Raw genomic sequence first — 16,776 nt, forward strand, 5'->3', positions numbered from 1 at the left:
TGTTTGATCAGGACTAATTAGTTTAGGTAAAATAATTTCCAGTCGTTTTGCTAATAATTTGGTGATAATCTTATAATCATGATCCAAGAGGCTTATAGGCCTAAATGAAGAACAATTCAAGGGGTCTTTCCCATCTTTATGTAGTACAGTAATATATGCAAGATTCATTGATTGAGGAAGTGTTCTGTTGTGAGAGAAGTTGTTAACCATTGACATAAATATAGGTTGAAGTTCAGTCCAAAACTCTTTATAAAATTCTGCCGAGAAGCCATCTGGCCCTGGGCTTTTATTTATAGGCATAGATTTAATTGCAGCCAAAACTTCTACTTCTGTAATTGATGAGTGTAGATACTCTTGATCTAAATCAGATAATGGTAAATTAATGTTATGGAGATAATTGTCCAGTTCATCTTGTGAGTAATCAGATTGAGATTTGTATAATTTGTTATAAAATTCATAAAAAGTCTGGTTAATCTGTTTTGGGTGGTAAATTATTTTGTTGTCTTTCAGACAAATTGCTTTTATAGCCCTTTCTGCTTGCTCCTTCTTTAATTCAGCCTCTGTTGTAACAATACACTAGATTGACAAGAATTGACAGTATTATTGTTTTATTTGTAAATAATTGCAGTTCAAACAAACTTATCCAAATTGTATGTTTCTCTGGTTGCATATCGGAATCCAGACACAAATGTAAAAATAATTGTGCAGCCTTAGCAGGTTTATACTCAGTGAAAATAATAGATTCTTATTATTACTTATTTAATGTAAATGTTAGTCAATTGTCACACATTGTTAACAATATGAAACATGATTTAACTCACCGAGGAGAAGTAAAAAGGCACAGCACTTCATCATGACAGATCAGACTCCACAAAACATCAATCACTACTTTCTAGTCTTTGTATACTGTAAGTACGTTTTGGAAATTTGCACAGCACCCAAACACTGTTTTCACAGGGTCCGATACCAATGCAAAAGCCAATGCAAATTCACTTACGTGTGATGGAAAAGCTCAAGTGTAATAGCTTCCACCAAGACACAAGGAGAGCTCTTAAAGGCACGCAGCAACACATTAACAAGAATCACTAATTAATAATAATTCACCATATGCTTAGTAGCACAATGGTGAAAACATTTTAAAATTAAGAGTGAACATGTTCCATATTTCACAGAGTAATAATATTTTAAGGAAGCCAGCATCAGCAGCAAACAGGGGCATGTTTATACGGACCAATCAGAGGGATTGTTTAATTGGCCACTCAGATTAGTCAGAATCAGAATACCTTTATTAGTCCCACGGAGGGGAAATGTACGTAGTTACAGCCGAACAAGAGCCACAGACAGCTCAATGTTACATATGTTACATGCATTAAAGTACTAAGTTATGATATATTAAAAAATATAATAAAAAGTTACATAATTTTCAAAATACACGTCCTGTAACAGTTCTTAGGATTTAGATGCCAGGTATATATTACACAGTTACTAAGGGCATATATATATATTGCACATATGCATAGCACATATTGCACATAGATGGATGGTATTTAACAGCAGCAAGTTACACAATTTACAAAATACACATCTTGTAACAGTTCTAAGGATTTAGCAGCTAGGTATATATTACACAGTTATATACAACCTATATATATATATATATATATATAGGTTGTATATAACTGTGTAATATATACCTATATATATATATATATATATATATTGCACATATAGCACGTATTGCACAGTTGGTTGGTATTTATTTAGCAGCAAGGGGTGATATTGTCGTTTCAATTGGCCAATCAGAGAGCTCGTTTCAATTTGCTAATCAGAGGGCTTTTTCAGTAAGCCAATAATAGTTCGTCCTGATGGGCTAATTAAAAGGCTTGTTTTAATTGGGCCAATTATGTGACTTGTTTAAATGGGCAAATGAGAAGGCGTGTTGCAATTGGCCAATAAGGGGGCTGATTTGAATAAAAAGTTGAAGCATCATAAGACATTGAACATAAAGTATTATTAGCTAGCATGCAAGACTGTCTAAAAGTGGTTTCGTTTGCCTCCAAATATGACCCTGTGAATGCCAAAGCAAATTTACAAAGTAACATTCCTACTACTTCTATTTCGTTTTGCCATAATCAACCTGTCAGTATTTGTTGTCAAGAGTGTTCTGCCCTCGTGTGGTCAACTTGGTGAACTAGATCTGTACGCCACTAGAAATAAGGTAACAACATAAAGTTCACGTCCGTTAACAAGATAAGTTATAATATGGACAGAGATTTAGTTACCTTTTGCTGTAGCTTATACAGCAATAATGATTGATACGGAGTCTGCCCTCCGGATGGCATTGAACACTGGCATTGCAAGAGCCATAACTCGATGCTACTCTGTTACTTTTAAATACCACTGAGATAGTAACGACTATGGTGTAATTATTTCAGAAACGAAATATGTATAATATTATGAATCGAGCCATAGTAGCAGTGTGGTTATGTGGAATAGTAAAAACTAGCCTGAAGAAGAACATTACACACCCGATCCCGCTCCGGGCTGCTAGGAACCATATGAGTAGTCTAATGTTTCCTGTCGACTCTTTATATGAACGGAACGATTTCAGAGGGGAGTAATCAACGCAAACCGGTAATTCAGATGCAAATATTCTTAATGCTGTTAAACTTTCTTTCTATATGTGAGCACTCTAAGGTTTGCATGTTTGCGTCCCTTCATTTTACACGAACGCCATTTGATTTGGCTGTAACCTAGTAACGGTTAGCAGCACTATAATGAAACGGGTTGCTATGCGTGATACTGTTGGTGTTAGCCTAAAATGCTACCATCCACGGTTCATAAACCGCTCAGAGACGTTATCAAGCTTAATTTTACGCTCACTGACAATTGTATTCGTCATTTAACAGTATGTAACTCTCATGGACATGGGACCAGTGTTTTCTGTGCACATTAACTATTGCTACAGTCGATTAAAGCTAAATATAACAAGTCTTTGTCAGCTTGCTAAGTGTTACTTACTGTTACTATTTCTAACAGACACTGCTTTAGCTACATACATTAACATGCACAGCTGCTTTGGATACATTGCCACTTACCAATAACACATGGATGAATACTAGGGCCACTTTACTTTTGATTTATATGTAACGTGTTTTAAAGTCACATCAAACCACTATGTGGAAACAAAGCCTTTATTAACCCATGTTTCCTGTTATCACAGTGAACCCACTGGCCAACTATTGATGTGGTAGTTTATCCACAGAGACAACCAACCATGACTTCACTGGTAAGTGTTCACTCTTTTGACTTTCAACAACAAAATACAAAATGTCTCTGTTGTCCCTGTTAATGAAGTCTGCTTGTGCGCAGTGATGTAATCTTATGACAAGTTAACCGTAATGCAGCTACAAGTGAGTGGCCTATGTTCACCTATATATTTATATTATTACTTACATTTTATTTTACCAAAAAGTCCCATTCCCAAACATGTATTTTACAACCTGGCCGTGGTAGCAATTGTACAAAAGCACTCATTAAAACTCAACATGTGCGAAATGATATGCTAACACTTCCACATAAAACGGAAGCAGAAGGAAAAACACACGCCTCCATTACCACATTTTTTGATGCCCTTAAACTTATCATGAATACAGCATTTTATTTTTCATTTATGTTCAAAAGAGGAGGTGGTCTCTTTTGGTGCTGCATGTCATTTAAATGGCATCACATATGGAAAGGTATAGCCTTTGTTTGTATTGCAGGGGAGCAGCAGTTCCCCGTCTACAGAATACACAGTGCGAGTCCCAAAGTGAGTACCATGCAAATATCCCAAGAAAAATGTCCGCACAAGCCTTGTATCACATAACACCGCTTTGTGTGTGTTAAAATTATTACATTTTTTATTATTAGTGTTTTGCAGACGTTTAATTAAATAAAAGCCCTATCCGCCAGATGCTGTTATATATTTTTATAAATCAATATGGATTTATTGGACTGAGTTGTTGTTCTGTTTATGTAGTTGTTCGTGCATGGAATTGGTTATGATCAGACAATACATTTATTTCTGTATTCTGTTTGTCTCTTAGAAACACCAACAAGAAGTACAGCATTATGGGTTTCAATTCAGGAGACAAGGTCAATTGTTCTGCCTGGACACAGGTGGGTTTCATGTCAGTGTATTTTCATGTGACAGACATTTTGAGCACTCCCTGTGTGGTGGGGCATGAGTCAATACTGAAAGAGAGAAACGACACAAAGAGTGTAGGAAGAGATAAAGAATACAGCAATATGAACATTGGATAAAGCCATGCTCAAAATGATTTAACGTGTTTTAATAATGGGATTTATCTCACTGTGTTCATATCAACATATCAATACTGTCAATACAATTTTCCAAATGTCTTTGAGAGTTAAATCAATAAAGATTGAAACATTTCAGAAATAACTAAATACACATTTTAAAATATTGATTGGAGAGTTTGTTCTATTTAAATGCTACTGAAGGTACATTAACATGACACTGCATGTGAGTTGGGAAATATGTGATAGACTTTATTCACCATCCCTAGCTGCGTGCTTACCTTAAGGCAATTATTACTTTTTGGACTGCAAGTTTCCTTTCCATGTTAAGTTTAAATAACGTTTTCTTTAGTGGCATTTACGATAAATCTACAGAATGTTTCGACTAGTCTGAAAGAAATGTTATGTAAGGAAGAAGCCCAAACTCTTAAAATGTACCGGTGCATAAATAATAATATTCGCCTTTTAATTAGCAGCCACATGGTCCATTGTTCAGTTTTGCAATTCTCCCTACCTCTCCTTTGCCAGGCTCGTATGGAAAGAGACATGAGTGCTCGGCGGATATACGGGGAGGAAGAGTCGGTGGATGGCGCGGCTGGCAGTGAGTTTGGCAAAAAGCAGCGCGAGGAATCACGGCGGAAGAAGTATGGCATTGTGAAGCGTGAGTTCAAAGTGGAGGACCAGCCCTGGATTCTAAAGGTCAATGGCAAGGCCGGCAAGAGGTGAGGAGATGGACGCTAATGTATCTTCAGCATCGTACTTTTCAACATGTATAAGTCTGGAGGGAACAGTTACATATTTGTGATGTCATTTATATGTTTTCATATTATATATATATATATATATATAGATATAATCGTGATATCAATTATTGACCCAAATAATCGAGATTATGATTTTTAAGTATAATTCAACTGAAAAACCAATTTAAAAAAAAAAAAAAAAAAAATCGTTTTATTTCGATTATGTTGTTTTCATAATCGTTGCAAGCCAAAATCGTAATTGCGATTAAAATACGATTAATTGAGCAGCCCTAGTCTCCATGAGTGTGTATATGCAGGTCTGTTGGGGAATCCTTCCTGTTTGGATTACAGCACTCCTCTCCCTCTGTCTGTGTCCAGGTTCAAAGGTCTAAAGAAGGGTAGTGTTACAGAAAACGCGTCCTACTACATCTTCACACAGTGTCCCGATGGGGCGTTTGAGGCCTTCCCCGTCAACGGCTGGTACAACTTTGTACCACAGGCCAAGCACCGAACGCTCACTGCTGAGGAGGCGGAGGAGGAGTGGGGAAGGTGAGAGGGGGGGAGGAACAGGGAGGGATGTTTTGTTTGCAGTAAAGGAAAAGCAAGCTATAAGTACAAACACTTAATATCAGACATTATCTTCGTTTTACAGACGAAACAAGGTGGTGAATCACTTCAGCATCATGCTTCAGAGACGTTTCCGGGAGCAGGAGCACGGCTGCGATGATGATGACGATGACAACGAGAAGGGTGGGAAGAAGAAAAAGAAGGGAGGGAGAGGGGGCGACCTGCGCATTACCGACCTGGAAGAAGACCTGGAGATGAGCAGCAGCGACAGTAACAGCAGTAACGGGGATGGTAAGTAATCAATATTCTCAAGTTCTGACATACTTATCCACATTTTTACACCCTGTCATTACGTGATTTTCCTTCTTTTTGTTTCTCCTCCCCTTTTCATTGAACAGATGGAGAGAGCAAACCAAAGAAGAAGAAAGAAACAGGGAAAGGAAAAGGAAAGAAGAAGAAGAAGAAGAAGAGCAGTGACAAAGAGGCCTTGGAGGACAGTGATGACGGAGACAACGAGGGTCTAGAGGTGGATTACATGTCAGATGAGAGCAGGTCAGACACCCCACACTATACAAAAACTGTTTTTGCTTGTTTTATTTATTCTTTGAATAGTTTGAACCTCTGTTTTCCTTCTGCAGTTCAGACGAGGAGCCAGAGAAGGGGAAGATGAGCAAAGGAGAGGACCACCCCAAAGGTCCGACTTTGACTGTATTTCCATGTTTACGGCCTAACTGCCACACTGAATGAATGATTAGTAAATAGGTTGTTCTACATCCCATATTTGTTCTCCTTCTACAGGAATAGATGAGGCGTCTGAAAGCGAGGAAGAGAGTGAGGAGGAGAAACAGAACGAAGAGGAAACAAAAGAGGAGGAAGAAGAAGAAGAGGCGAAGACAAAAACGCCAGCTCCAGCAGAAAAGAAGAAGAAAAAAGGTACAGAACTCCGATGAGGGTCGGACAAAATGCATACCCAATCTGTTCTGCTTGAGGAAGGTCGAATCAAATGATGGTCTCTGTGGTTCTGTGTCACAGACAGCAGCGGCGAGTCGGAAACCTCAGACGACAGCGACATCGAGGGAGAGACGGCCTCAGCTCTGTTCATGGTGATTAGATTAGTGTGTGTGTGTGTGTGTGTGTGTGTGTGTGTATGTGTATGTGTGTGAATATTTTCCATTATGGTAATTATGAACGTCGACAGAGTGTGTACTTACTCATTTAAAAGGTCGATATGCATGAAATGATGTGTGTTGTTTTCATACTGTCTCTTTTTTATTCTAATCTATAACTTATTCATTATTGATAAATCAAGTATTTCTGTTTCTGACTTTCTTTCCCTTTCTCAGAAAAAGCGCACGCCTCCAAAGCGCGGAGGACGCGGCTCTGCAGGAAGCTCAAAGGCCGGCAGTCGCCCCGGGACCCCGTCCATAGACTCTGCCGCCACCTCCAACACACTCCGAGCTGCTGCCAGCAAGCTGGAGCAAGGTCCTGGTTCATACACACACATTCATTATAACTAAACAAGACACTTGACGTATAACTATGAAAGCTCTCGTTCTTCCATTCCATCTAAATCTCTGATCCTTGCAGGTAAGAGACCGCCTCCGGGGCCCAGCACGGACTCACCTGCTGCCAAGAGGCTGAAGATGGAGCCCAGCAGTCAGAGCCCCGTCCCCTCTGGGAAGAGTACGCCTCAACCCCCGCCTGGGAAATCTACTCCTAGCTCAAGGTACTTCACTATAACCAGTTTTTTATTATTTTGTTTATTCCACACATGGCAGTTATTTTAAAACAAAACATGTACACTTTACAAAACATGTACACTTTTTATAGCGCATGGTGGAAAGGAGCTGGGAGAAGAACATCTTATTTTACCTGCCCCTTTTTAGGCATTTCATTTTTCTCCGATTACAATGCAAGTCAAATGTAATATGTATGTAATGTAAATAACTTCCTAGTCTTTCATTCCCAATCTCAAAGCTATTCAGTTTATTAGAATTGAAGCCTCAGGTCTAGATCACATTTAAGAAGATTGAAGACTCTGGATTCAGAGATCATTGCATATTTACAGAAAGAATGTGTGCATGGAGACTTGAACTAGTGACCATCCGGTTCCCAAGTCATGTCCTTAAAAGCTGCCATATTTAATCTCAATCTTTATTTATTTATAAAGCACATTTAAAACGACCTCAGTTGACCAACGTGATGTACAGGGAACACATATAAAATAGCACAATAGGAGTAAGATAATCTAACAATAATTAAAAAGCACAATAACTAGAGATATATAAAAATACATACAAATATCAAAATGCTAGTATTACAAGCCAGTATAAAGAGGTGAGTTTTTAGCTGAGATTTAAAAAGTGTTTTAAATATGTAATGTTACGGAAATCTTAGAACTAGTCAATACTGTGGAGATATAAAATTAGAATGATCGATCAATAAACTATGTGCTCAGAACAGTCTCATAATACACACATGCACACAGAAGGATTCACACTTGTATTTCCGGATCCACACTTGTGTTTTTCAATGCACACACAAGTGTTCCGTTTCATATACATGTAAATAAAATCCAAACACAGAAAAAAGTTCTACATATGTATTTTTGATCCTCACATATTTGTTTTCCGTTTAAAACCGCTGCACCTGCAAACACAAACCGCTTTCTGTGCACGGATCGCTGTGCATTCGTGTGTGGGTTTTTTGAGACTCCCCTGACGGTCAGCCGATTCGTACTTGTAATGTTTTCTATCTATAGCCAATCAGATGTCTCCTCAATTCTAAGCCAATCACATGAGCGCGCCCCCACGAGGGTAGATTTCTTGTGTTCATGACACTTCATATACGCATTTCGCGCTGTCCGGTCAGCTCGCTAAACAGAGGGCGGAGCATCCTTGACCAGCACGAAGTCGAATTCGCCTGGTTGGATACGGTGGAGTGGACCAGTAGCAGGGGTAGGTAGAGCTCCCGCTACCTGGCGTCTGATATCTGCTAAATTGGATGACAGGTTAACACGATATGACAACATAGCATCCTCACAAAGTTGTGGAGGGGAGAGGACATCCTGGCGCCTTGATCCCAATCTGTGGAGGAGCTGCAAAAAGGATCTCAAAAGGGCTGAATTGACATTACATTACATTGCATTTAGCTGACGCTTTTATCCAGAGCGACTTACAATAAGTACATTCAACCAGGAAGACACAACCTTGAAGAAAACAGAATCATAAAGTACATCAGGTTTCATAGAGCCAAGTATTTAAAGTGCTACTCAACTGGCTTTAGATAAGCCAGTCCTTTATTAGTATATAAGTGCTCTGTTAGCAGTTCTTTGTTAGTAATTCTATCGCTCGAGGTGGAGTCGAAAGAGATGAGTTTTCAGTCTGCGCCGGAAGGTGTGTAAGCTTTCTGCTGTCCTGATGTCAATGGGGAGCTCATTCCACCATTTTGGAGCCAGGATAGCAAACCCACGTGTTTTTGCTGATGGGAACTTGGGTCCCCCTCGCAGCGAGGGTGCAACGAGTCGTTTGGCTGATGCAGAGCGTAGAGCACGCGCTGGGGTGTACGGTTTAACCATGTCCTGGATGTAGGAAGGGCCAGATCCATTCGCAGCATGGTACGTAAGTACCAGTGTCTTGAAGTGAATTCTAGCAGTTACCGGAAGCCAATTAAGGGAGCGGAGGAGCGGAGTGGTGTGGGAAAATGTAGGAAGGTTGAAGACCAGACGAGCCGCTGCATTCTGAATGCGCTGCAGAGGTCGGATGACACATGCAGGTAGACCAGCCAGGAGGGAGTTGCAGTAGTCTAGGCGTGAGGTGACGAGAGATTGACTCTGTGTTCGTTTCCGCATCCTCATGTACATCAGCACAATGGGGCAGGGCTTGTGTCCAGGATAAACCTGTGTCTGCTCAGCATTTTGCTAGCTTGTTTTTGATTGTACCGTTCTCTCTTTCCACCGCACCACCACTCTGTGGATGGTAAGCACAATGCTTTCTCATGTCCATGCCAAGGTATTCTCCTATCTGCAATGGCCTTATTAGCAAAATGTCAACCATTGTCGCTAGAGATCTTGCTTAGTATCCCCCATCTAGGAATAAGTTCCCTTAGTAAAGCTTTAGCCACAGCATTTGCTGTTTGTGCATTTACCGGAAATGCTTCAACCCATTTGGACCACATGTCAAACGATTACAAGACAGTGTTTCTTACCCTCAATGGACTAAGTCCTATTAATGGCCTCTAACATCCCCCCTTTTGACACATGGTCTAACCCATGTGTCAATTTAGCACATTTCCTAATGTGACGGTGTCAGTGTTGCTGGTGTGTGCAGAGCATTTACATACTGCAACTTCAGACGGGAGCAGAATGGCGTCCAATAAGCCTGCAACTAGGACATGGTTAAGTACTGGCTTTCCGTCAGATTTTAAAAATGGTCTACACTTCCAAATAGCGCCAAAATCATGTACTACCCCGAAAGCATAACGTGAGTCAGTGTAGATAGTTACAGATTTGCCTTTTGCAAAAGTGCAGGCCTCAGTGAGTGCTACGAGCTCTGCTGCTTGTGCTGAGAGGTGGCATGGGAGAGGTCCGGAACAGAGAACAGCAGAATCTGAAACAACAGAGAAACCCACCCGATTAGTGCCCACAGGGTCAAAATGAGGTCAGGGTTGGTCAGGGGTACATCTTTTAAGTCAGGTCTGGGAGTACGTACAATAAGAAGCTCGGCAACACAGTCGTGTTCGTCGCCGTCTTCTGGGAGAGGCATAAGAGATGCTGGGTTCAGAGTGGTACAGCGTTTGACTTCTACACTAGGCATGTCTAGTAGGGATGCCAGCGATTATTCGAGTATTCGAATATTCGCTACAGTCTCCATAATCGAATATTATTTTTAAAAATCGATTTTATTTATATATATATTTTTTTTTTTTCTGTATTTTTTTTTTTTTTCTGGCTTAGTTTCAACCAAAATATATATAAATATATGCTAATAATAGTAATAGTATTAATAATTGTAAATGGTCATTGGTCACACCACCAGTTTGTTTTACTGTAAACTTGGAGGAATAATCGATTATTATTCGCCAGGGCTGCCGAATAATCGATTTTGATCATGGTCAGTTTCTGGCAACCCTAATGTCTAGCAGGCATGTGTGATACCTAAGATAACGTGCAGCAGAGAGATGTGGTGATCTCTGTTCAGAGGATGAGAGAAACAGCATGTGCTAAAGGTGCATAACCTACAATGTCACGTGAGGAGTTGAGAGCTTTTTCAGCTGCAGCAACTGCACAGAGACATTTTGGCAGGCCAGCAGCTACAGGGTCTACCTTGGAGGAGAAATAGGCAACAGGCCTCTGTTTTCCCCCATGATCTTGAAGGAGAACTGAGGTCATACACCCATCGCGTTCATCCACTGCCTGTGGAAAGGGCTTGGTAGGATCAGGTAGACCTAGCGTCGGCGGGGATTGGAGAGCCAGCTTCATGTTAATGAAGGCTTCGTCGGCTTCCGGCGTCCATATAAGGCGATCTGCAGGTTTCAAACCGGTTGTAAGGGAAACTTCTGCAGCAATGGAGAGTCAGAACTCAGAGAGACACGAGGAGAGTTGGAGCTTTGATGTCAAACACTGGTAGTTTATTACAAGTCAAACAGCCGGAGAATTCATATCACAAGTCACAGCAGCAAAAGGTTCTGACTGCACGGGTGGATAATACGTTGAAGAGTAGTGTTGTTAAGCCTGATTGCTGGACAATTGAGGATAGTAACATTATCTGTTATAATATTAAAAATATCTTATTGTTCAATACCGTATAATCTGAAAATATCAATTAATTTATTTTGTTTAGTGTGAAAGTGTAATCTGATCTGACAAAATATATTTATCACCACTATTTAACACATGTCTGTTCATCGGAAATATAAGAACAATCATTAATTGTACATCTGTAAACATCTGGTCATTCAATTCAAATGTTATCTTTGTACAAGAGCTGGAAGAACATGTCCTCCTGACTCGTTCTCCTCCTCTCTTTATGACACAGAATGTCTGGTGTGTAAAGGCATCCTGATACTGTAGATTAGCACTGAAGTGCTGATTGGCTCAAAACTCTTCTTCATCAGAGCGCCATATTTCAACCCCCCCAATTGCTCTGCTTTTGTGTGGCTCATTCAGTGGGCACTGTAGTTGATCCCCCAGTGAAATGGAGGCTCATCTGCCTGCATTCCTTCCGCTATCTGCTTGAGAGCAGTGCAACTGCCTATTCCAAGTGGCACATCCAGATGCCCCCCCCCGTGATGGGAGAGGTTAGGAAGACATCTGCTCCTCCAAGAAACATGGAACCTTGTATTATAGAAGCCTCTGAAGCCCTCGCTCGTCCTGCAGGGTTGTCTGCTTGAGCCCACCGAGCAGAAAGATGAAGAAGCATCCCATCTCATCAGAAAGTTGAAGATTAAAATCCTCTCATCTCGAACGACCTTGTGCCTCATTGCCCGTGGCTGGGGGTGCTCTCTGCAGCCGGAGAGTGTGATCCTCTCTCTCTGACCCTTGGCCTTCAGAGCCGTCCTAGTTATTGGGTTAACACTTGATAGGGATGTTTTCCTGAGTGAAGACAACTCAAGGTAATTGATTGGCACATTATCATTTAATTCCAAAAATAGGATAGGCCCCTCAGAATTATTTGGGAGCCTTCCTGACACATGCACATGCATACGCATACATGTAAGGTTTGTGTTAGTCATTTAACATGCCAGAATCATGTACTCATCAGTCCAAAGCAGAGAAATTTTATTTTAAGTTTAAAGGTGAGCTAGTCCCTTGGATATAACCTCTTGGGGTGTGTGGGTGTGTGTGTGAGCAGCTTGTCTGCCCAAGGTTTAAAACCAGCAGTGAGAATGTTTGAGAAACAATTCGTAGCTTTTTCGTAGCGTTGCAGCTTAACGGCGCGTAAAACACACGTGATGACGTCACCAACGAATCGACGACTGAATTAGTTGGCAACTAATTTGGTAATCGATTAAGTCGATTAGTTGTTGCACCCCTAGCCAGGAACGGGGTTAACATAGTCATCATTGTCTGTGAGAATCAGAGAACGCAGTGCATGAACTGGGCAGTCGATGCTGCATTTAAACACGTCATGTGATGAGGAATACTCAATCAACGGGTTGTCTGTGCTAGTCCAATCAGTACTAGATTCCCAGTCTTTAACGATTGGACCCAAATCTCTCCATCTATCAGTGGCGCCCCTGGCTAGTGAAATGTGTGGGACCGTGTGGAAAACTCTCATCATAGTATTGAAATGGATCATCAACAACGTTAGCAGTACAATGCAAATGAGGAGCCTCCATGAACACAGCAGTTGGAAAGACACGCTGATTAGTCAAACACAGCAATTCCTGAGAATCAGGATATGTCAGCAGCCATTGATACATATTCAACAGATCTCCATCATCAAATGAGAGTTTTTGAACCATCGTAGGAGATGGCCGTCGAACTTTAAGACCCTCATTTGTGGAAATGAGGTCCAAGCCAAACCGGAGAATCAGATCTCTGCCCAGTAAATGTATTGGGCAGACAGATGATAGAAGAAAACTGTGTTCGACTGATGTGGGAAATGGGTGACTGGCATCACCGTTATCTCTACACTGAAGTGGTACAGAAAACTTCTCCTTTACAGTTACCCCAGCAGCTCCTATTGAGTGAATAAATCTACCACTGAATTTGCAATCAGGCAAATCTGCCATTTTTACCACAGAATGTGTAGCCCCAGAATCAATCAAAAATGTAACATCAACACCCATGATAGCTAAAGTTAGTGTGGGACATTTCTTAAATGCTGTTTCAGTGTCATATTTCAAATATGTACCCTCTTTAACCACAGACATGTCTTCTAAATGTTCCAATTTCTCAATAGCCTGCATGATGTGTGTGTGTGTGTCACTTCCCTGTTCAGATGCTGCAGGCTGAATTTCCGTCTCGCTCGATTGGGCCCCTTCCTCCCTTTTCTGGTGTAGGTCAGTCTGATTGTGAATGGCCCCGTCCACGCTGTCCCCCTCTGCCTCCGCTGGCAGTGTTCTGTGGGCAGTCCCGGATCCAATGTTCAACACTGCCACACTTGAAACATCTTTTGTCGTTTGAAGGTCTTGCTTCTCGTCCTCTGCCTCGGAAAACCTCCTCTGCCTCTCCCTCGGTATTGTGAGCGGCCAGCATTCTGCGCGGCTTGCGCTGTGGCTGTGAGTCCGTTGAGGAAGGCATTACTGAGGTGTGTCTCCCCAACGCCTGCTTGGTCCCCTAGGGCATCGGGTTCGTTTATCCCGCTGTTGTCCCGGAATACTTGGGCCTGATGGGGTGGACAAGCTTGGAGTTGACGGGGAGTCTGCTGACTGCATGGCTGGGGCTTGTAGTGGCGGGGGAGGTGGGCCAGCCGGATTGCCAGGGTTGTACGCCGGGGGAGGGAAAGGATACCCAGAGTCGAGGAGAGGGTCATTCAGGCCTGCAATGGAAGGATACAGAGATGTCTGGGGTTTACATGGTTTTGGAAATAATTTATTTTCCTTCTTTTCTTCACATTCATCTTCAAGCTTAATATTTTTCTTTATTGCTGAGGCCAACTGCCTCCTTTCACGGCATTCTGCTTCATCCTCCCAGTATTTTAAACACTTTCTGTGAGTGTCCAGCTTTTCTAAGTATTTTACTTTAATTTTACTCTTCTTTTTCATTCCATCTTCACACTCTTGTAATTTATCCTTTAGGTCTTTGATTTTTAATTTACTCAAAGAGCCTCCCTTTGGAAATCCGAACATTTCCGTCCAGATATTTAATTTAGACAGACTGTTTTCACCATATTTTGCTCGCATGACATCTACAATCGGGCCCTCAGGAGGTTGGCCTGCCCCCCTACTCTGCTTTGTCCCCATGGAGAAAGTCTTTAAGTGTTACCTCAGTACAAATCACACAAAAACTGATCGTAAAACCTTTTACGACGGATATACCAAATGTCCTTCTTTTGAGCAGCCCGCCTAATAAATGTCATGGAGGTTAATTATGTTTTACTTTTAAACAATTAGAAATTGTACATCTCACCGAGCATTGAAGGCCATTTGAGTTTGTTGGATCTCGTGAAGTCAATCGGTTTCACCCCAGCGCTGGTCCTCTCATCCCGTACATTTTCTGTCGAGGTAGAGGAGAATCCGAGGATCCCGGAGCGACCACCAGCGTCCGTAGGTGTCCCCAATCAAACTTGCAGAGATCCTGCCGACAATGCCAAGTTGATACGGAAATCTTAGACCTAGTCAATACTGTGGAGATATACAATTAGAATGATCAATCAATAAACTGGTGAAACAAACAGAGTTGTCTTTCTGGTTCTTTATTCGAGACGCCTCGAAGGCACAAGTCTCACAGAGTACAGGATAGTCTGCAGGAGTGTGCGCAATAGTCACAAGGTAGGGCGGGCAGACAGAGTTTTGTGTAGCTAGGCGTAACGCCTCAGAAATCTGCTTTCACACGGATGTCTCGTATCGCTATTAGACACCTGTGTCCTTGAGCTGTAGAAAGTATAACTGTTATCAGATTATAGAAGTTCAAACTTTGTGTGAAGAGGAATAGTTTCAACATAATCTGCCAAATCAACTCTGTGGCCTTGAAGCGCTTAAGAATAATAACGCTCATTAGAGTATGCACAGAAAACAGCACATATCAAGAAATGGTACAGTAGTGTTAGACAATGCTTTTAGAAGCATTTGGTTTTACCATATAAGAAATTGCCACTACAGTAACTTTTGTGAACAGGATAAAAACGATGTTCTTTTCTCTCCGTCTCCTCCACAGTGACGTGCAGCTAACAGAGGAGGCAGTGCGGCGCTACCTGATCCGTAAACCGATGACCACCAAAGACCTGCTGAAGAAGTTCCAGACCAAGCGCACGGGTTTGAGCAGCGAGCAGACGGTCAACGTGCTGGCTCAGATCCTGAAGCGCCTCAATCCCGAACGCAAGAACGTGAACGACAAAATGCATTTCTACCTAACCGAATAAGCGATTGAAGAAAGGTTTTAAGCGGCAGGGGGATAGAAAGGGGGGGTGGAATGAACCTCTTCTGTCAGAAGAGTACGATCTGTGGAAGAGAGGCTTTGTGTCCGTGTCTTGATTTTGTTTTTTTTGCACTGAAATCTAACAGTAAATAATGGAAACCGTGTTATTGTTGACTGAAAACAACTGCATTTCTATAGTTTCTCTGTGGTGAGCCTGGATTAAAGAAAGTGTCTTTAACTTGTTTTTCTTAGGTAGAATTTTCCCAATAAAATTTGAAAAATCAGCCGCTGTGTAAGGCTTTACTTTTATCCCCATATCCCTCATATACTTATCTTCATCATAGTTTTAGAGGGGTGGTGTCCAATTCAGTCATTTGTTTGTGATTTGTTTTGCAAAGTATCCCATATTTGCATATGACTGTTTTGAAGTCCTATGGCTATGTTTCTTATATTTATTATTAGATCAGGGTTGCCAACTCTCACGCATCTGGCGTGTGACACACGCTTTCACTCTCAATCTCACGCTGCCCAAACTATTCTCACGCCAAAAACAAGATGAACCGGCGATCGTTTTTGGTTGGTTATTTACAATTTTGAGTTGACAGCTGCTCAAGCTGTCGACCCGCTCCCTCCCCGCCCCCACCATTCTTAACAACGTTAACAGACAACAGAGCAGTGGGAGCCGGTTGGTCAATCCCTGACCCGTATTGCGCATGGGCAGATCTAAGATCCAGTAGAAATGATAAAAAAATAAAAGTCTGCTGCTTATTACTAGGTCAAAATAGAGTCAAAGAGTATATGAGTGAGTGTGTTAATTAATATATTTGGCAGTTTGGAGTAAGTCTGTAGATTTGTTTGTGTGTGTGTGTTTCATGTATAGGCCTCTCACAATAATTAATTTTGTTGGATACATTTTCCCGGAAATTATTGCAATAAACGATAATATTATCGGCACCGTTGTATGACCATTTTAGACCACTGACATAATGATAATATATAATAATAATTTAAGTACATCCTTTCAAACTGCTAGTCACATCCTCATGGAAATGGAAATGTATCGAATTCATTTTTATTTATCGTACGATATAAGTCAATTAATTGCTTATCGCGACAGGCACACAATAAAACAGTGGCAACAAA

At 41.3% G+C, this 16,776-nt stretch overlaps 1 protein-coding gene across 1 annotated transcript; it reads left to right on the top strand.

Annotated features, from left to right (window-relative positions):
- Positions 1 to 2,581: 2,581 nt before the first annotated feature.
- gtf2f1 (general transcription factor IIF, polypeptide 1) lies at positions 2,582 to 15,917 on the top strand. Its single transcript, XM_034089898.1, has 14 exons — positions 2,582 to 2,634; positions 3,224 to 3,289; positions 3,765 to 3,811; positions 4,089 to 4,161; positions 4,831 to 5,024; positions 5,424 to 5,594; positions 5,698 to 5,903; positions 6,011 to 6,164; positions 6,251 to 6,306; positions 6,411 to 6,545; positions 6,645 to 6,715; positions 6,956 to 7,094; positions 7,200 to 7,338; positions 15,433 to 15,917. Exons 2-14 carry the CDS (start codon positions 3,278 to 3,280, stop codon positions 15,635 to 15,637), a joined length of 1,602 nt encoding a protein of 533 aa, XP_033945789.1. The 5' UTR covers positions 2,582 to 2,634; positions 3,224 to 3,277; the 3' UTR covers positions 15,638 to 15,917.
- The last annotated feature ends 859 nt before the right edge of the window (positions 15,918 to 16,776 follow it).

The sequence above is a fragment of the Pseudochaenichthys georgianus genome, chromosome 8 (genome assembly GCF_902827115.2).
Source record: "Pseudochaenichthys georgianus chromosome 8, fPseGeo1.2, whole genome shotgun sequence".
Taxonomy (NCBI): Eukaryota; Metazoa; Chordata; class Actinopteri; order Perciformes; family Channichthyidae; genus Pseudochaenichthys; species Pseudochaenichthys georgianus.